This window comes from Simochromis diagramma, unplaced genomic scaffold (assembly GCF_900408965.1).
Source record: "Simochromis diagramma unplaced genomic scaffold, fSimDia1.1 OVJJ01000343.1, whole genome shotgun sequence".
Taxonomy (NCBI): domain Eukaryota; kingdom Metazoa; phylum Chordata; class Actinopteri; order Cichliformes; family Cichlidae; genus Simochromis; species Simochromis diagramma.
Genome location: NW_024386831.1, coordinates 9379030 through 9400829, shown reverse-complemented (window position 1 = coordinate 9400829; position 21800 = coordinate 9379030). Strand labels below are relative to the sequence as shown.

At 40.0% G+C, this 21800-nt stretch overlaps 3 protein-coding genes across 3 annotated transcripts; all 3 read left to right on the top strand.

Annotated features, from left to right (window-relative positions):
• The first annotated feature begins 250 nt into the window (after nucleotides 1-250).
• LOC120731386 (olfactory receptor 142-like) lies at nucleotides 251-10516 on the top strand. The gene is made up of 2 exons (XM_040028397.1): nucleotides 251-1436; nucleotides 10416-10516. The coding sequence occupies exons 1-2, from the start codon at nucleotides 518-520 to the stop codon at nucleotides 10514-10516; spliced, it is 1020 nt and encodes a 339-aa protein (XP_039884331.1). The 5' UTR covers nucleotides 251-517.
• Nucleotides 10517-12756: 2240 nt separating this feature from the next.
• On the top strand, nucleotides 12757-13891 carry LOC120731298 (olfactory receptor 10Z1-like). The gene has a single exon (XM_040028276.1). The coding sequence runs from the start codon at nucleotides 12817-12819 to the stop codon at nucleotides 13759-13761; it is 945 nt and encodes a 314-aa protein (XP_039884210.1). The 5' UTR covers nucleotides 12757-12816; the 3' UTR covers nucleotides 13762-13891.
• A 3729-nt stretch (nucleotides 13892-17620) lies between these two features.
• On the top strand, nucleotides 17621-18694 carry LOC120731304 (olfactory receptor 142-like). Its single transcript, XM_040028281.1, is given in 2 exon segments — nucleotides 17621-18216; nucleotides 18218-18694. Coding segments are annotated over 2 exon segments (945 nt in total). The 5' UTR covers nucleotides 17621-17748.
• The last annotated feature ends 3106 nt before the right edge of the window (nucleotides 18695-21800 follow it).

Below are 21800 nucleotides of genomic sequence, written 5' to 3'. Positions count from 1 at the left end.
ATAGAATAGAATAATCCTTTAATTGTCCCACAAGGGGAAATTTGGTTGTAACAGCAGCCAGAAAGACACATATAGAAACAAACAGGACACAGAACAGAAACATACACTCATCCCTGTTGGACAACATCTCCCACCCCATGCAGGAGACTGTGACAGCACTGAGCAGCTCCTTCAGTGGCAGGCTGCGGCACACACGGTGTGGGACGGAGAGATTTCGCAGGTCTTTCCTCCTCACTGCTGTCAGACTCCACAACAAAGACTTTAACTGATCAAACACACACATCCACACACACTGAGTGCAATACTCTTTTTCTGACAAAGTTGTATTTTTACTCAGTTGTATAAAGCATTTGCATTCTATTTCTATCCTATTGTATATTTTATTCTATTTATTGTACTGTATATAGTATTTTATTTTATTCTATAATTAATGGGAGGTGAAGAGGGACAGCAGACATTAGTCAGGTACAGACGCAGCAGCTCAGTGCTCTGTTATGTTGTTATTTTAAAAAGGTAGATGTGCCCTCTGATCATGGATAATCAGTCTAATGAAAGAAGTTTCATTCTGTCAGGATTTAATGAGACGATGAATTTCACAGTACCCCTCTTCTCAGTTACTTTACTGTATTACTGTGTGATTTTGTTCTTCAATATTTCTCTTGTGCTGCTCATTGTCTTGGATGAAAGCCTCCACGAACCTATGTACATTTTCCTGAGTAGCCTTTTCATTAATGCACTTTATGGGACCACAGGTTTCTACCCAAAATTCCTTTCAGATTTACTGTCGTCTTCTCACAGAATCTCCTATGAAGGGTGCCTTTTACAAGCTTTTATTATGTATTCATTTGTGTGCTGTAATTTGTCTATTTTAACTGTCATGGCCTTTGACAGGTATCTGGCTATATGTCGACCTCTGCACTACCACTCTTTCATGACTAAGAGGAGGCTTTCACAGCTGGTGTGTTTCTCCTGGCTGACACCTTTCTGCATTTTTGCCATTAATGTTGTGCTTACAGCAAGACTCAAGTTATGTGGTATAAACATTCAGAGAGTCTTATGTCTAAACTGGTTAATTGTTAAACTTGCTTGTCCTGATGCTGACACTTTTTCAAATAACATCAGTGCATATGTGATACTTGTCGTTTATCTGTCTCATTGGCTTTTCATAATTTGGACTTACATATATCTTATTAAAACATGTGTGAGGTCCAGAGAGGACAGAGTAAAGTTTACGCAGACCTGTGTGCCCCATCTGACTTCTGTGATCATAAATTTCACTTTAATAGCTTTTGATTGGATGTACTTGCGCTTTGTCTCCAGAGATTTACCCCAAAGCCTCCAAAACTTCATCACTCTTGAATTTGTCATCATCCGTCCAGTTATGTATCCTCTCATGTATGGATTTAATCTCACCAAAATACGAAACAGAATCTTGAGTTTAATTTATTTGAAAGGGAAATGATTTGAATTAAAAAATATTCAAAACAGATGCAGCAATATAAATACAAGTCTTTCTGAAGGCACTTGATTCAGAAACATTTAGTCATGTTTGCCTTGTCTAAGGCAAACATATATTTGGACTAGACTAATTTTACTAATATTCTTTGTTATATTTGTCATAATATGACATATATTTGTCATATATGTCATATGTGCTCAATCCAGCACGAACGTTAAATGAAAACAACATTTTTTTTCATGTTTTTGACTAAGAATTTCATTTGAAAAAGGATTCTGCATGATTTTTTAAGTACTGTTGTAAAATTCATCTATATACCATTCAGAAATCATCACAAATTGACATTTCATTTCTTTGCCTTGCTGTGTCTTGATGTTCAAGGTATATTAGCTGATATATGTGCAAGTTGATTAAACAGGTTTATTTCAAAGTGTTTTAGGTTTAAAGTAAACAAAATATTGTATGAAATATTCTGTTGTAAAGGGCTGGTTAGTGCAGGCATCCATGTGTGTTACATCTCAGTTTATCACAAAGGTCAGTTAACAATGCTTAATGTTTCTTTTTTTTCAATAAACACGTTACATGTATAAATATAAGGATCAGTGTTATTAGTTTGTATTTTTTCAGTAGTATTTATTTATTTATATAGGGTCTTTTTATTATTATTTTGGAAAAATAGTAACAGTAATTGAACTGTTACCTACTTTTATTTGGCATTTTTTTTTGTTTTTAAATGTATATGTAAATTTCTCTCTGTACATTAATTAATGACACCATAATTCTGTACTTTTTGAAATCTGATCATATATCCCCATTGCTTGACATACTGTAGTATTTACTACTTTAAAAATTAAAGTTTTGTTTAGCATATCAAGCATAAAATTGTGCTGTTGTTGTTTTTTGAAGTTTTTCAATCCCATAGCATAAAATTAAAAAAAAAAAAAAAAAAGACCCAACAAAAAACAATGCAATAATAATATTTTAACAGTAACTCCCTTCTCTTCTACTCCTTCCTCGCCTTAACTAGGAAGGAGGCTCTCTCAGCTGGTGTGTTTCTCCTGGCTAACACCTTTCTGCCTTTTCTCCATCAATGTCCTGCTAACATCAAGACTCAAGTTGTGTGATATAAACATTCAGAGAGTCTTGTATCTAAACTGGTTAATAATTAAACTTGCTTGTCCTGATGTTGACACCTTTAGAAAAAACATCAGTGCAAATGTAACACTTATTGTGTATGTGTCATTGGCTTTTTATAAGTTGGACTTACATATATCTTATTAAAACATGTGCGAGGGCCAGAGAGGACAGGTTAATGTTTATGCAGACCTGTGTGCCCCACCTGATCTCTTTGATGACTTTCCTGTTTTTTCTTGATCCAGTGTACATGATATCTGGCTCTACACGTTTACCTCAAAGCCTCCAAAACTTCATCACTATTGAATTTCTCATCATCCCTCCAGTTATGAATCCTCTCATATATGGATTTAAACTCACCAAAATACGAAACAGGATATTGGGTTTATTTTATTTTAAAAGAACTTCAAAATTAAGAGTTTCTTGTTCACCAAATAAAAAGAGAGCAAAATAAAATTTCAAAAATGTACATTATTCTCTTGTACATGACAGCAAATGAAGGCCTCATAACATTAACTATAAATACACCAAGACAACCAAGTCTCAGTAAAAAGCATTATTGTTTACTTAAATTTGACCTTTAGACTATCAAAGCTCTAAAGACAACTAACACATATTTTACCTTTTGAAAATTTATTATTATTGTTTTTTGTTTTTTTACATTTTTTCAGATGTAAACTAAAATGCATTTCCACTTCTGGTTTTAGGTTTAATCCAGGTCATCTTATCGTTTGAACTTAAGGTGTCATAATGCCATATCTCTAACACGTTCCATTAAGATGTAAATTGGTCAATTTATTGTCATTTACAGTAAATAGGTTTATGTTTCTCAAGTAACAGACTCATATTTATATCCTTTTTTCAAGCATAAAATGTTTGAGTCTCATGAGTGACGTGTTTACTGTGGCTCAAAGTTTAGCCAGTTTTTCGGGTGCCTCTGTAGTCTCGCTCATTGTACACTTATATTACAAAGCTAATTCAGAAAATATAACTGACATGATGATGTCTATATTTAACAGAATATCAGTTTCACAGTTTGCAAATTAATTCAAAGACAGGGGAAGAAAGAAGTGATTGCTTAGTAGGTTATAGATTCATGCTGCTTTAAAACTACCTTCTTTCCACAGAGCTGCTGTTAAAAAATAAAGGCCTGACAGTACTATATACACAGCAAGTGTGTTTTTGTTTATGAGTTGGCACCACAGATTGTACAAGGTTCATGTTAGCACAGAATTCTGGGCCCTATGTATAAACAGTCTCTATATATGTGACACAATGTGATGTGTGGAAGGAAGAGAGGACTCAAACACAGGACTCGCAGGCTGGTGAAGGATGTGGATGATGTTTGTTGTGAAGCCAGGATGAAAAGAACATGAGAAGACGGACTGACTATACCAATTGAATGAATGAATGAGTGAGGGAGTGAGTGAATTAATAAATTAATGGTTGGCTGGCTGACCGGTGTAGGAGTGTTTAGCTTATTTTAGAGTTTAGAAATGTGTTAACATAGAATGTAGAACTATTGTAGAGATACTGACACTGCCGTCAATATAATAAAGGCCTCACTGTGTCGTGAACTTAGGAGTAGATTGTAGGAGACTGTGAAGTAGTCAGACTCGAACGTCAAGGAAGGTGGTAGAGAAGCAGACTATGCAGACATTTTGGTTTCCAAGGTGAGCAATTTATTTGCAGTGAACTTAATTTAATGTATAACTTAACAAAACCTCCCCCAAATCAATTCAATTAACAAAACTCAACATAACATGGCTCTGGTGACACAGCTCACCTCTCCTCTCTCCTGCATCTGGTAGAGACTGGCTTTAAATAGGGCCATCAATTTCCCTCCAATTGCCCAGCCAGTACCACTCACTCAACTGAGGGATCTAAAACTCTACACAGATTATCTAAAAACACAAAACCTCTACTCACTTCTAATATGCACATTTACACAACTAAATGGCAGTCATTAACTAAAGGAAAAACATTCAACAAATCCCTTTAAACATGAACACAAACAAAAGGAAGCATCTCTCTGGAAAAAGAAACCCCTCCACTTGGTTTGACCTGATGATGTCATGTGTGACATGATCAGGACTTTAAAATGAGGAAATGCCAGGCGGGCGTTTCCCCACACCTGACACTCATGATGACTGAAAAGACAAACAGAGTAAGTATGAACAAATGACTTAATCTGTAACATAATAAAGTATAAAGAAACATAACTTAGTATTTGTCTTAATTTGCAGAATGTTTGATTTGCCGGCAACAAAACGCTTACACAAACAAACCCGGGATAGTGAGTGAAGCAATGTTACTTGACAAATAGCAAATCATAGCAAATACATAGAAACAGAATAATGTGTACAATGTGCAAAAAACAAGGTAAACACATATGGGACAAATGGAGAGAATTGCAACTGCTTTGTCACAGAGACCCCTCCCCCACTTCAACTGTGAAAGTAAAACAGAGAGGAGTTAATGCTGAGTGGAAATTCCCCAGAAAATGTTTGGGTGGGGGTCTCAACATTTGTAACTGGATAACTGTGGTCTGGAAGGGAGATGGGTTTTATGACCTAGGGAGTCACCTACACCCACAGTGTTTTAACTGTCACGCACACACATCCACACGCACACTCACTCATGTGCACTCACACATACACACAGGTATGCGTACACAGTCACACACGAGCACTCACATAGACACGTGGGAACGCGCACATGTAGGCATTCATGTGCTCATGCACATAGACAAAGACACAGAGTTTGCAGCACACCGTGGGGGGTTTTATGATAGGGTCGCCCCTACAAAACTGTGTTTCACAGACAAAGGAGTGAAGATTTTTTGCAGAGGGACACACGGGCCTCGTCTTCCCTTCTAGAAGTGCATATTTAAATGAAGATGAATAAAGATGAATAAAGGTTTTGTGAAATGACTACTGAGTTCCGGTGGCGTCTCTGGAAGTTTCGACGAATAAAAGAACCGGGGTAAAACTGATTTCGTAACAGTTTTGGTGCCGAAACCCAGGATTCGTTCGAGGCCCAGAGAGGATGAATTGGCAGAGCTGAGATCGTGAAACGAGGCGAACAGGTAAGCACGACCTAATTATTTTCGAACCGTGCATATTGTTTAAAGCCTAAATTATCTGTTCGCTAAGTTGAATGTATCTCAGTGTAAATAATAGCATGGGTGTTTCATCCGTGGCGGTGTGTAATCCGTCTTTAGTTATTAGGAAAAATGTGGCAGTGTGTGATCCGTCCCCGTGCGTTAAAGCAGGAAACTTGTGTTACTATTAGTTAGAAAGCGGGGCTGAAAGGCCTCGTCGCCAGCTGAGGGCTGTGTGCGTCATGGGTTTGGTTACCCCACCTAGTCTCGGACGCGGGGCCAGGACCTGAAGGCAGGAGATCCAGGGTGGTGACCTGGGGATTTGTGGCTCCTTAAATAACTAAGTCGGGGAGAGGTCCCTGTCACAGTCTGAAGTATGCATAAAAGCAGCATCGGTTGCTTTCGCCGGTTAGATTCCGAGCTGAGTTGAACCAGTGCCTGATGCAGAAGGAGGACGGTGTAGTGTGTGTGAAAGTGCCGTTAGAGTCGGCGTCTCGTCTGAAGTACGGGAGTCAATTAAAGTAACAAAAAGAATTTGTGTCTAAAAGTGTGTGTTTGTGGTGTGCAGAAATTACGGCAGGAGACCGTGTTGCGAATTGTTGCAAACTGTGAAGTCAATTGGGGGGTTTAATTTGGTTTTATTTTTATGGGGAAGAGAAACTGCGGTATCCAGTCCGTGGCGCAGTTTGAATAATTCGTGAGGCAAATGTGGCGCGATCTGAAGATCGTGAGCCTAAATTGTCCTAGTTAGGTTGAGGTGTATAAGAGCGGACGGCACCCGCTCTTTTTTCTGATTAGGGCGTTGTCCTGAATCAGCAGAAGTGTCTCGCAGAAAGTTTGAATGGGACTGCTAGAAGCATGAGGTGTGTGTGAGCCAGCCTCGAGGGCGGGTTCACAGGTGGAACGAACGAAGAGTAAAATGTGCGTGTGTGTGAGAGAGAAAGAAAAGGTGGGGGCTAGTGACCAGCCTGTGAGTGTGTGTGAATTCCTTGATGACAAAGAGGGAGACAAAGTACATTAGTTGATTTTTTGTGAAATAATAAATAGTCAAGAAATCGTAGTGATCAAATAGGAGAAAAATGAACTAAAGTAAATAAAAAATAAACAGTGGATTAGTGTTAAAGTAATGATAAATAAATTGATAAAATTAACAGTGACATTTAAAGGTGATCAAGTACTCAAGGATGAATGGAGAATTTGATTGCTGAAGGTATGAGAGCTGTTGGGGTGAAAGGAAAATGAGGTTGGAGGAGTGAGTTAACAGGTTAATGTGTGGGTGTAAAACAATGGGGTAATAAAAAAAGAGAAAGAAAATCATGAAAACAAAGAAAATAAAAAGTGTGGAAGTGTGAGTGGGAAATTGTCTCCAACTGGGGGAAGCAGTGACACTACAGGTCACCTTCTTCCCCTGCTGGACACAAAAGAAAACATAATTTGGAGTGTTGTGGATGAAAATAATTAACAACAACATCAAGAAGATTTTGTGTTTGCGGTTAAGACCAAATAAAAATTTCATTTTTGGGGTTTAAAGTCAGTAGAGTTCAAAACAAAATAAGTAGAGATGTGTTGCTTTAGGAGTGATGAAAACATATGCAGTCACAGTGAATAATGAAAGTCTCTCAGTCTGTCGATTACAGGTGGGGAACGGACCTGGATCAATTCTCCATGGGCAGCAGTCGGACAAAAATTATAGGTTAAAATTATTAGGAAAAAAATAGAAACACCCAGGCAGAATTGTTTTGCAGCTTCCCGTTCTCATCCTGAACGAGCAAGCTCCAAGGAAACTAATCTCTCCTTGAAGACACAGAGTGCAGTTTCAGAAGCACGAGCATGAACATCAACAGTGGACAGGAGTCCAAGAGACAATACCAGAATTCTGAGCAGAGAGGTCCAGCAGCACTATGGGCAAACGGCATCAGAAAGAGAAGACCCACCATCTAGATTGGATGGATGGAGATGCGTTTCCAGCAAGCTGCAACCTCACTGTGTGTGAAGGACTTTTGAGAAGACTGTCTGAGTTTGACATTTGCCATGTTTGGAGTGAGATGGCAATGAAAGAGACAGTGGGACAAAGAGATACACGGGACAAAGCTGAAGAAAACTGACTGCCATTGGACTGAAAAGTGGGAGAGAAGAAAAGGAGCAGAAGAGGGCTGAGGCTGCTGTTTTAGTGTGGGGAATCAAATTGGGTTAAAGCATCTGGGGAGACAAGCGACTGCCTGGAAGTGGAGGATTGACACAGTGTCCAGACCACCACAAAAGGGGGAGGAAGACAAGCACTGAGGTATGCAAGTGTACTGTTAGAAAAATGGAAAGGTGACACCACACATGCAGATAATATGCACCAGAGATAACAAAAAATCATACACAAAGTGTTACACATTAAAAGAGGGTATTTGTAGAAGGGGTTGACAACACTCAGCGTGGTTGCCTATGGTAACCTGCAAGCATTTGGGGTTTAGCTGTGCCTGCCTATGACAGAGTTTTTCATTTAGATGTTTCTGAAACAAAATTTGGAGTGAACGGAGTTTTGTTTCAGAAAAAAGGGGGAAGGTACATAAAAGGATACATAAAAACAGAAAATGTATTAACCCGACTAACACACAGACACACACACACGTAATGAAGATCAAACACAATTTTAAGTGGGTAATACTATTACCATCATCCTGTCTGGTTTATTGAGTGGGTTGAGAACTGATACATAGACGACTGAATTAGTATTATTTTGGGGAACATGATAGCAGGGGTGAACAGAATCCTGCAGCCAGAGTTTAAATGAATGAAACTAGCAGATTTTTTTTGTTTTGTTTTGTTTTTTGTTTTGTTTTTGTTTCTGAAGTATGGGGAAGGTTTTACCATGCCACCAAGTTTTAGATTTGGTGTTTTCTCACCTATAAGAGAGAGAATATTCTGTGACAAGTCTTAAGACCGGGCTTCTGTATTTTTTATTTTCTTTTGTTTTTCAGTTTTATTTGTCATTTTTCATTTTATTTTTATTTTTTGAAGAGTGCACTGATTTCTGTTTGTGAATCTCTTTTCTTTAAGCAGATCTGCATGTCGGGAATTAAAAGTGCTACACGTCGTCGAGAAAATTGTTGCAAGTGAGTTTCTCCACATTAAAATGGGCTCTGGAGAAAGCCACTTATTTGGGACAATTAGAAAATGAGAGTCCCTGCCTAAAAAGGATTCAGCGAAGTAATCCGATCTAAAGTTCTTTTCTTTTGAAATGACGTCATTTTGCTGAGAGTGGAAACTAAATGCGACGATAGGTTCCACTATCAGCAAAGAAAGAAAGAATGGATGAATGAATGAATGGAAATAAAAACAAACTGACTGACTGGTAAAAGCTGACAAGACTTGACCACGACTCAAGGTTAACCTCCACCTAGACAGGATAAAAGGGTGGATGAATTTATGTGTTTCCTTTTACAGGAGCAGAAAGATGACAGCAACATCTGAGGTTGCATGATGGTTTAACCTTTTAAATTTTCTATGTTTGTGAATCTACCAGGGGTGTGTTGCTCACAGAAGTTACTGTGAGAAAGTGTGTACACACCTGCGCAGCGCTAACATTTGCATTCTCTTTTCTACAGCATTACAGTTCTTCATGTGATTTGATGATGTGATTTCTAACAGAACAATTGGTGGATGTTTGTTTCTCTACTACAGGTTATGAGTTGGTGATGCTGTTACACTGTGTTGTTGGGAAAATGTTGAAGGTTACTTTGACAATGTGAATAACATGTGAGAAATTTTCTGTGTTGAAACCAGTGTCATTCCTTTTACAGCAGGCTTAATTTTATGGCCTTTTACGGCACCTCTGGAATGTGGATGGCCGACGCCTGCCCACCACACGATCCATGTGTGTTGCTAATGTTTGTTTTTTCTTTAAGAGTGCATGTGGAGGATTCAGCAGAAGCGGACAAGTGACATGAGAAAAACAAATAAGGGATGCAGTGTTTATGGAATAGTTGAATATGGGCTCATTAGCCTGCCACTATTGAACTCAAAGTGATAAAATGGGTGGAGTGAAATTGTTTAAGGAAAGTCACAGATTAAATTGTGGAATAAATTGGGATGATTCATGATTTGGGACAAATTATGGTAATAATAGTGATTTAATGATTGGAGAAAACCTGCACATGATACTTGTCTGTTATGCTGAGTACTTTATCACTCTTATGATCTATAGTTGGTTGCAAATGTGAAGTTTGATTTAACAGATTTGTCTTCCAGGTTATAGGCTCCAGGTGGAGCTGGGAATTAAACAAGCTTAACATGTGACCGCTGGTTAATGTTTTTACACAGGGTTACAGGTTGGAGTATGGCTGCTCCAAGTGGGAAACCCTGGAGATTGTTTTAGAGAGAATGTGCAACATTCTTGTGCATGTCTCATTGGGGAGTTGACACATGGTGAAAGCCATGAGGCAAGAGGAGTGTTATTTTTTAATCTGTAGATGTCGTGAGGTGCCATGACGAGAAGGAGTGGCTGAGAGGATCGTCCACTAGATGGGAGCTGAGGCCAGGAGAGAGGCTTCAGGAGGATCAGAGATCATCTTCAGCACAGCGGACATCACACAGAGAGCTGTGTTGCTGAGCTTCCAGGAGATCAAGAGGAGACTTCCCACAGCAAGATTTTAAATAAAATGAAAGATTCAATGTTGACGCTGAGGAAGACAACTAAGGTGTACGACGTGCTCTGCCTTAAATCTTCAGCAGCGTTGGAACATGAGAACCTGAGGGATGGAGAGAGCGTGCCAAGCTCCAAAAGTGACAGCGCAGAGGAACTCCAGCGATGGAATTGTGATTCTGTGTGAGGCACAAATACTAGGAGACTGGGAAATAGTTGACACCACTTTTCCCAAGGATGAAGATCACCTAAAGTGTGTCACTTTGCCATGCAGATTTGATGCTCTGCAGAGAAGCCTTCTGTGAGGGAGAGATGTAAACAGACGAGCCTTTTATCTACATTTAATTTATGTCAACTTCTCTAGGCTGGTTGAGGCGGAATTGGAGAGAAACGGTAGTGTTAGGTGTGACTGTGGTTATTGTAACTGTGATTTTTTTTTTTTATAAGTGAATTGCCCAGAGACAGACCTGAATCCATTCCAGCGACTCCAACGTCACAGGCCACGGTGAAGCAAACCAAACGTAGTGAAACAGGTAAATCAGATGAGTGTTTTGATTATTATGGCGGTATAGAGTTGGACTACGTTAAAGGGTCCACAATCTCGTATACATTTGATCTTTGTGCTGTCATTAAATGCAAGTGCTTGCTGAACAGTTGAGTCCAACATCTTTAATGGCAGTACAAAATCGGATGGTGTTAGGTATGTTGTTGGGAGAAAAAGGCGGTTGTGCGATGTTTGGGGATATGTATTGTACTTTCATTCCAAAAAACACAGTTCCCGACGGCTCTGACCCGAGTTCTGGAAGGCCTAAAGACGTTGTCCACCACAATGTCTGAGCAATCGGGATTAGATGACCCGCTGGAAGCGTGGATGACCTCTGTCTTTGGGCAATGGAAAGATTTAATTATGTCAATTATGGTTTCTTTGTCTGTTTTTATTGCAGTATTAGTGACATGTGGGTGTTGTTGTGTGCTTTGTATCAGAGCCTTGTTCGTAAGACTCATCAATCGTGCTGTGGGAGAATCTGATACAAAGGCAGACACCATGATGCCACTTTTGGGAAATGGGGAGTCACAGTATGAAAACATTATGGTGAGAGATTTAGTTTAGTTTTATCTGCCATAGGGCAGATAAAAGGGGGGATTTGTAGGAGTGTTTAGCTTATTTTAGAGTTTAGAAATGTGTTAACAAAGAATGTAGAACTATTGTAGAGATACTGACACTGCCGTCAATATAATAAAGGCCTCACTGTGTCGTGAACTTAGGAGTAGATTGTAGGAGACCCCTCCCCCACTTCAACTGTGAAAGTAAAACAGAGAGGAGTTAATGCTGAGTGGAAATTCCCCAGAGAATGTTTGGGTGGGGGTCTCAACATTTGTAACTGGATAACTGTGGTCTGGAAGGGAGATGGGTTTTATGACCTAGGGAGTCACCTACACCCACAGTGTTTTAACTGTCACGCACACACATCCACATGCACACTGATTCATGTGCACTCACACATCCACACGCACACTGACTCATGTGCACTCACACATACACACAGGTATGCGTACACAGTCACACACGAGCACTCACATAGACACGTGGGAACGCGCACATGTAGGCATTCATGTGCTCGTGCACATAGACAAAGACACAGAGTTTGCAGCACACCGTGGGGGGTTTTATGATAGGGTCGCCCCTACAAAACTGTGTTTCACACACAAAGGAGTGAAGATTTTTTGCAGAGGGACACACCGGCCTCGTCTTCCCTTCTAGAAGTGCATGCTTAAATGAAGATGAATAAAGATGAATAAAGGTTTTGTGAAATGACAAGACTGGGAACTGAGGGCTTAAATACACAGTGTGGAGTTGTGATATGATGTGATAACATTAGGTTGCTGCATTATAATGTGAATGTGTAATATTGTTGTCAGGCCTCTGTGTAACTGTAGGAGAAAAATAGTTTGATAGAAACAGCATTAGAATAAAATAGAATAATCCTTTAATTGTCCCACAAGGGGAAATTTGGTTGTAACAGCAGCCAGAAAGACACATATAGAAACAAACAGGACACAGAACAGAAACATACACTCATCCCTGCTGGACAACATCTCCCACCCCATGCAGGAGACTGTGACAGCACTGAGCAGCTCCTTCAGTGGCAGGCTGCGGCACACACGGTGTGGGACGGAGAGATTTCGCAGGTCTTTCCTCCTCACTGCTGTCAGACTCCACAACAAAGACTTTAACTGATCAAACACACACATCCACACACACTGAGTGCAATACTCTTTTTCTGACAAAGTTGTATTTTTACTCAGTTGTATAAAGCATTTGCATTCTATTTCTTTCCTATTGTATATTTTATTCTATTTATTGTACTGTATATAGTATTTTATTTTATTCTATAATTAATGGGAGGTGAAGAAGGACAGCAGACATTAGTCAGGTACAGACGCAGCAGCTCAGTGCTCTGTTATGTTGTTATTTTAAAAAGGTAGATGTGCCCTCTGATCATGGATAATCAGTCTAATGAAAGAAGTTTCATTCTGTCAGGATTTAATGAGACGATGAATTTCAGAGTACCCCTCTTCTCAGTTACTTTACTGTATTACTGTGGGATTTTGTTCTTCAATATTTCTCTTGTGCTGCTCATTGTCTTGGATGAAAGCCTCCATGAACCTATGTACATTTTCCTGAGTAGCCTTTGCATTAATGCACTTTATGGAACCACAGGTTTCTACCCAAAATTCCTTTCAGGTTTACTGTCGTCTTCTCACAGAATCTCCTATGAAGGGTGCCTTTTACAAGGTTTTATCATGTATTCATTTGCTTGTTGTGATTTGTCTATTTTAACTGTCATGGCCTTTGACAGGTATCTGGCTATATGTCGACCTCTGCACTACCACTCTTTCATGACTAAGATGAGGCTTTCACAGTTGGTGTGTTTCTCCTGGCTGACACCTTTCTGTGTTTTTGCCATTAATGTCCTGCTTACAGCAAGACTCAAGTTATGTGGTATAAAGATTCAGAGAGCCTTATGTCTAAACTGGTTAATTGTTCAACTTGCTTGTCCTGAAGCTGACACTTTTTCAAATAACATCAGTGCATATGTGATAATTATCTTTTATCTGTTTCATTGGTTTTTCATAATTTGGACTTACATATATCTTATTAAAACATGTGTGAGGTCCAGAGAGGACAGAGTAAAGTTTATGCAGACCTGTGTGCCCCATCTGACTTCTGTGATCATAAATGCCACTGTACTGGCTTTTGATTCGATGTACCTGCGCTTTGGCTCCAGAGATTTATCCCAAAGCCTCAAAAACTTCATCGCTCTTGAATTTCTCATCATCCCTCCAGTTATGAATCCTCTCATGTATGGATTGAAACTCACCAAAATACGAAACAGAATCTTGAGTTTAATTTATTTGAAAGGGAAATGATTTCCATTAAGGTTAGATTTCCTTATTTAAAACAATTCAAAAATATTCAAAACAGATGCAGCAATATAAATACAAGTCTTTCTGAAGGCACATGATTCAGAAACATTTAGTCATGTTTGCCTTGTCTAAGGCAAACATATATTTGGACTAGACTAATTTTACTAATATTCTTTGTTATATTTGTCATAATATGACATATATTTGTCATATCTGTCATATTTGCTCAATCCAGCACGAACATTAAATGAAAACAACATTTCTTTCATGTTATTGACTAAGAATTTCATTTGAAAAAGGATTCTGCATGATTTTTTAAGTACTGTTGTAAAATTCATCTATATACCATTCAGAAATCATCACAAATTAACATTTCATTTCTTTGCCTTGCTGTGTCTTGATGTTCAAGGTATATTAGCTGATATATGTGCAAGTTGATTAAACAGGTTTATTTCAAAGTGTTTTAGGTTTAAAGTAAACAAAATATTGTATGAAATATTCTGTTGTAAAGGGCTGGTTAGTGCAGGCATCCATGTGTGTTACATCTCAGTTTATCACAAAGGTCAGTTAACAATGCTTAATGTTTCTTTTTTTTTCAATAAACACGTTACATGTATAAATATAAGGATCAGTGTTATTAGTTTGTATTTTTTCAGTAGTATTTATGTATTTATATAGGTTTTTATTATTATCATTTTGGAAAAATAGTAATAGTAATTGAACTGTTACCTACTTTTATTTGGCATTTTTTTTTGTTTTTAAATTTATATGTAAATTTCTCTCTGTACATTAATTAATGACACCATAATTCTGTACTTTTTGAAATCTGATCATATATCCCCATTGCTTGACATACTGTAGTATTTACTACTTTAAAAATTAAAGTTTGTTTAGCATATCAAGCATAAAATTGTGCTGTTGTTGTTTTTTGAAGTTTTTCAATCCCATAGCATAAAATAAATAAAAAAACAACAAAAAACAATGCAATAATAGTATTTTAACAATAACTCCCTTCGCTTCTACTCCTTCCTCGCCTTAACTAGGAAGGAGGCTCTCTCAGCTGGTGTGTTTCTCCATGGCTAACACCCTTCTGCCTTTTCTCCATCAATGTCCTGCTAACATCAAGACTCAAGTTGTGTGATATAAACATTCAGAGAGTCTTGTATCTAAACTGGTTAATAATTAAACTTCCTTGTCCTGATGTTGACACCTTTAGAAAAAACATCAGTGCAAATGTAACACTTATTGTTTATCTGTGTCATTGGCTTTTTATAAGTTGGACTTACATATATCTTATTAAAACATGTGCGAGGGCCAGAGAGGACAGGTTAATGTTTATGCAGACCTGTGTGCCCCACCTGATCTCTTTGATGACTTTCCTGTTTTTTCTTGATCCAGTGTACATGATATCTGGCTCTACACAGTTACCTCAAAGCCTCCAAAACTTCATCACTATTGAATTTCTCATCATCCCTCCAGTTATGAATCCTCTCATATATGGATTTAAACTCACCAAAATACGAAACAGATATTGGGTTTATTTTATTTTAAAAGAACTTCAAAATTAAGAGTTTCTTGTTCACCAAATAAAAATAGAGCAAAATAAAATTTCAAAAATGTACATTATTCTCTTGTACATGACAGCAAATGAAGGCCTCATAACATTAACTATAAATGCACCAAGACAACCAAGTCTCAGTAAAAAGCATTATTGTTTACTTAAATTTGACCTTTAGACTATCAAAGATCTAAAGACAACTAACACATATTTTACCTTTTAAAAATTTATTATTATTGTTTTTTGTTTTTTACATTTTTTCAGATGTAAACTAAAATGCATTTCCACTTCTGGTTTTAGGTTTAATCCAGGTCATCTTATCGTTTGAACTTAAGGTGTCATAATGCCATATCTCTAACACGTTCCATTAAGATGTAAATTGGTCAATTTATTGTCATTTACAGTAAATAGGTTTATGTTTCTCAAGTAACAGACTCATATTTATATCCTTTTTTCAAGCATAAAATGTTTGAGTCTCATGAGTGACGTGTTTACTGTGGCTCAAAGTTTAGCCAGTTTTTCGGGTGCCTCTGTAGTCTTGCTCATTGTACACTTATATCACAAAGCTAATTCAGAAAATATAACTGACATAATGTCTATATTTGAGAGAATATCAGTTTCACAGTTTGCAAATTAATTCAAAGACAGGGGAAGAAAGAAGTGATTGCTTAGTAGGTTATAGATTCATGCTGCTTTAAAACTACCTTCTTTCCACAGAGCTGCTGTTAAAAAATAAAGGCCTGACAGTACTATATACACAGCAAGTGTGTTTTTGTTTATGAGTTGGCACCACAGATTGTACAAGGTTCATGTTAGCACAGAATTCTGGGCCCTATGTATAAACAGTCTCTATATATGTGACACAATGTGATGTGTGGAAGGAAGAGAGGACTCAAACACAGGACTCGCAGGCTGGTGAAAGATGTGGATGATGTTTGTTGTGAAGCCAGGATGAACAGAACATGAGAAGACAGACTGACTATACCAATTGAATAAATGAATGAATGAGTGAGGGAGTGAGTGAATTAATAAATTAATGGTTGGCTGGCTGACCGGTGTAGGAGTGTTTAGCTTATTTTAGAGTTTAGAAATGTGTTAACATAGAATGTAGAACTATTGTAGAGATACTGACACTGCCGTCAATATAATAAAGGCCTCACTGTGTCGTGAACTTAGGAGTAGATTGTAGGAGACCCCTCCCCCACTTGAACTGTGAAAGTAAAACAGAGAGGAGTTAATGCTGAGTGGAAATTCCCCAGAGAATGTTTGGGTGGGGGTCTCAACATTTGTAACTGGATAACTGTGGTCTGGAAGGGAGATGGATTCTATGACCTAGGGAGTCACCTACACCCACAGTGTTTTAAAACTGTCACGCACACACATCCACACGCAGACTCACTCATGTGCACTCACACATCCACACGCACACTCACTCACGTGCACTCACACATCCACACGCACACTGACTCATGTGCACTCACACATACACACAGGTATGCGTACACAGTCACACACGAGCACTCACATAGACACGTGGGAACGCGCACATGTAGGCATTCATGTGCTCGTGCACATAGACAAGACACAGAGTTTGCAGCACACCGTGGGGGGTTTTATGATAGGGTCACCCCTACAAAACTGTGTTTCACACACAAAGGAGTGAAGATTTTTTGCAGAGGGACACACGGGCCTCGTCTTCCCTTCTAGAAGTGCATGCTTAAATGAAGATGAATAAAGATGAATAAAGGTTTTGTGAAATGACAAGACTGGGAACTGAGGGCTTAAATACACAGTGTGGAGTTGTGATATGATGTGATAACATTAGGTTGCTGCATTATAATGTGAATGTATAATATTGTTGTCAGGCCTCTGTGTAACTGTAGGAGAAAAATAGTTTGATAGAAACAGCATTAGAATAGAATAGAATAATCCTTTAATTGTCCCACAAGGGGAAATTTGGTTGTAACAGCAGCCAGAAAGACACATATAGAAACAAACAGGACACAGAACAGAAACATACACTCATCCCTGCTGGACAACATCTCCCACCCCATGCAGGAGACTGTGACAGCACTGAGCAGCTCCTTCAGTGGCAGGCTGCGGCACACACTGTGTGGGACGGAGAGATTTCGCAGGTCATACCTCATCACTGCTGTCAGACTCCACAACAAAGACTTTAACTGATCAAACACACACATCCACACACACTGAGTGCAATACTCTTTTTCTGACAAAGTTGTATTTTTACTCAGTTGTATAAAGCATTTGCAGTCTATTTCTATCCTATTGTATATTTTATTCTATTTATTGTACTGTATATAGTATTTTATTTTATTCTATAATTAATGGGAGGTGAAGAGGGACAGCAGACATTAGTCAGGTACAGACGCAGCAGCTCAGTGCTCTGTTATGTTGTTATTTTAAAAAGGTAGATGTGCCCTCTGATCATGGATAATCAGTCTAATGAAAGAAGTTTCATTCTGTCAGGATTTAATGAGACGATGAAATTCAGAGTACCCCTCTTCTCAGTTACTTTACTGTATTACTGTGTGATTTTGTTCTTCAATATTTCTCTTGTGCTGCTCATTGTCTTGGATGAAAGCCTCCACGAACCTATGTACATTTTCGTGAGTAGCCTTTGCATTAATGCACTTTATGGAACCACAGGTTTCTACCCAAAATTCCTTTCAGATTTACTGTCGTCTTCTCACAGAATCTCCTATGAAGGGTGCCTTTTACAAGCTTTTATCATGTATTCATTTGCTTGTTGTGATTTGTCTATTTTAACTGTCATGGCCTTTGACAGGTATCTGGCTATATGTCGACCTCTGCACTACCACTCTTTCATGACTAAGAGGAGGCTTTCACAGTTGGTGTGTTTCTCCTGGCTGACACCTTTCTGTGTTTTTTGCCATTAATGTCCTGCTTACAGCAAGACTCAAGTTATGTGGTATAAAGATTCAGAGAGTCTTATGTCTAAACTGGTTAATTGTTAAACTTGCTTGTCCTGAAGCTGACACTTTTTCAAATAGCATCAGTGCATATGTGATACTTGTCATTTATCATTTTCTTTGGCTTTTCATAATTTGGACTTACATATGTCTTATTAAAACATGTGTGAGGTCCAGAGAGGACAGAGTAAAGTTTATGCAGACCTGTGTGCCCCATCTGACTTCTGTGATCATAAATTTCACTGTAATAGCTTTTGATTCGATGTACTTGCGCTTTGGCTCCATAGATTTATCCCAAAGCCTCCAAAACTTCATCGCTCTTGAATTTCTCATCATCCCTCCAGTTATGAATCCTCTCATGTATGGATTTAATCTCACCAAAATACGAAACAGAATCTTGAGTTTAATTTATTTGAAAGGGAAATGATTTCCATTAAGGTTAGATTTCCTTATTTAAAACAATTAAAAAATATTCAAAACAGATGCAGCAATATAAATACAAGTCTTTCCGAAGGCACATGATTCAGAAACATTTAGTCATGTTTGCCTTGTCTAAGGCAAACATATATTTGGACTAGACTAATTTTACTAATATTCTTTGTTATATTTGTCATAATATGACAGATATTTGTCATATGTGTCATATTTGCTCAATCCAGCACGAACATTAAATGAAAACAACATGTATTTTCATTTTTTTGACTAAGAATTTCATTTCCAAAAGGATTCTGCATGATTGTTTAAGTACTGTTGTAAAATTCATCTATATACCATTCAGAAATCATCACAAATTGACATTTCATTTCTTTGCCTTGCTGTGTCTTGATGTTCAAGGTATATTAGCTGATATATGTGCAAGTTGATTAAACAGGTTTATTTCAAAGTGTTTTAGGTTTAAAGTAAACAAATATATTGTATGAAATATTCTGTTGTAAATGGCTGGTTAGTGCAGGCATCCATGTGTGTTACATCTCAGTTTATCACAAAGATCAGTTAACAATGCTTAATGTTTCTTTTTTTTCAATAAACACATTACATGTATAAATATAAGGATCAGTGTTATTAGTTTGTATTTTTTCAGTAGTATTTATGTATGTATATAGGGTTTTTTATTATTATTTTGGAAAAATAGTAATACTAATTGAACTGTTACCTACTTTTATTTGGCATTTTTTGTTTTTAAATTTATATGTAAATTTCTCTCTGTACATTAATTAATGACACCATAATTCTGTACTTTTTGAAATCTGATCATATATCCCATTGCTTGACATACTGTAGTATTTATCCATTCATCCATCCATCTTCATCCGCTTTATCCGAGGCCGGGTCGCGGGGGCAGCAGCCTAAGTAAAGAGGCCCAGACCTCTCTCTCCCCAGCCACCTCCTCCAGCTTATCCGGGGGAACACCAAGGCGTTCCCAGGCCAGCTGAGAGATATAATCTCTCCAGCGTGTCCTGGGTCTGCCCCGGGGCCTCATCCCGGTGGGATATGCCCGGAACACCTCAGCCAGAAGGCGCCCGGGGGGCATCCTTGTCAGATGCCCGAACCACCTCAGCTGGCTCCTTTCGATGCGGAGCAGCAGCTGCTCTACTCTGAGCCCCTCCCGGATGGCCGAACTTCTCACACAAAGGCAGACAAAGGGCAGCCCTGGCGGAGCCCATCACCCACCGGGAACAAGTCCGACTTATTGCCGGCAATGCGAACCAAGCTCTTACAACGGTTGTATAGGGATCGAATGGCCCGTAGCAATGGGCGTTCCCAGGCCAGCTGAGAGATATAATCTCTCCAGCGTGTCCTGGGTCTGCCACGGGGCCTCCTCCCGGTGGGATATACTCCCGCAACACCTCCCACAGGACACCCCGAGGGACACGGTCGAATGCCTTCTCCAAGTCCACAAAACACATGTAGACTGGTTGGGCAAACTCCCATGCACCCTCAAGTATCCTCGAGAGGATAAGAGCTGGTCCAGTGTTCCACGACCAGGACGAAAACCGCATTGTTCCTCCTGTATCCGAGGTTCGACTAGTGGACGAACTCTCCTTTCCAGCACCCTGGCATAGACTTTCCCAGGGAGGCTGAGGAGTGTGATCCCCCTGTAGTTGGAACACACCCTCCGGTCCCCCTTCTTAAAGATGGGGACCACCACCCCGGTCTGCCAGTCCACAGGTACTGCCCCTGATCTCCATGCAACATTGCAGAGGCGTGTCAACCAGGACAGCCCTACAATGTCCAGAGCCTTCAGGAACTCGGGGTGGACCCCATCAACACCAGGGGCTCTGCCACCAAGGAGTTGTTTAACTGCCTCAGTGACCTCACCCCCGGAAATTGGCGGGTCATTCCCCTCATCCCCAGACTCTGCTTCCTCCTCGGGAGACGTGTCAGTGGGATTAAGGAGGTCATCGAAGTATTCCTTCCACCGCCTGACAATTTTCTCAGTCGACGTCAGCAGCGCTCTGCCAGCACTATACACAGTGCAGGTAGAGCACCGCTTTCCCCTCCTGAGACGCCTGACGGTTTTCCAGAATCTCTTCGAGGCAGTCCGAAAGTCTTTTTCCATGGCCTCTCCGAACTCCTCCCACACCCGAGTTTTTGCTTCAGCCACTGCCCGAGCCGCATTCCGCTTGGCCTGTCGATACCTGTCGGCTGCCTCCGGAGTCCCACAGGCTAACCAAGCCCAATAGGACTCCTTCTTCAGCCTGGTGGCTCCCTTCACCTCTGGTGTCCACCATTTGGTTCGGGGATTACCACCACGGCAGGCACCAACCATCCTGCGGCCGCAGCTCAATGCAGCAGCTTCGGCAATGGAGACGCTGAACATGGTCCATTCGGACTCAATGTCCCCAGTCTCCCTCGGAATGCTGTTGAAGCTCTGCCGGAGGTGTGCGTTGAAGATCTTGCGGACTCGGGCCTCTGCTAGACGTTCCCAGCACACCCTCACTACGCGTTTAGGTGCACCAGGTCTGTCCACCAGTCCTCCCCCGCCACCTGATCCAACTCACCACCAGGTGGTGATCAGTTGACAGCTCAGCCCCTCTCTTTACCCGAGTGTCCAGAACATATGGTCGCAGGTCTGGTGATACGATTACAAAATCAATCATCGACCTACGGCCTAGAGCGTCCTGGTGCCACGTGCACTTATGGACACTCTTATGTTCAAACAGGGTGTTCGTTATGGCCAAACTGTGATTAGCACAGAAGTCCAATAACAAAACACCGCTCGGGTTCAGATCAGGGAGGCCGTTCCTCCCAATCACGCCCCTCCAGGTCTTGCTGTCATTACCCACGTGAGCATTGAAGTCTCCCCAGCAGGACAACAGAGTCTCCAGGTGGAGCACCTTCCAGCACCCCCCCAAGGACTCTAAGAAGGCTGGGTACTCCGAACTGCCACTCAGCGCAAAAGCGCAGATGACAGTCAGGACCCGTTCTCCGACCCTAAGGCGCAGGGAACAAACCCTCTCGTCCACCGGGAAAAACCCCAACGCACCGGCAGCAAGCCGAGGGGATATTAGAATACCCACCCCAGCCCGCCG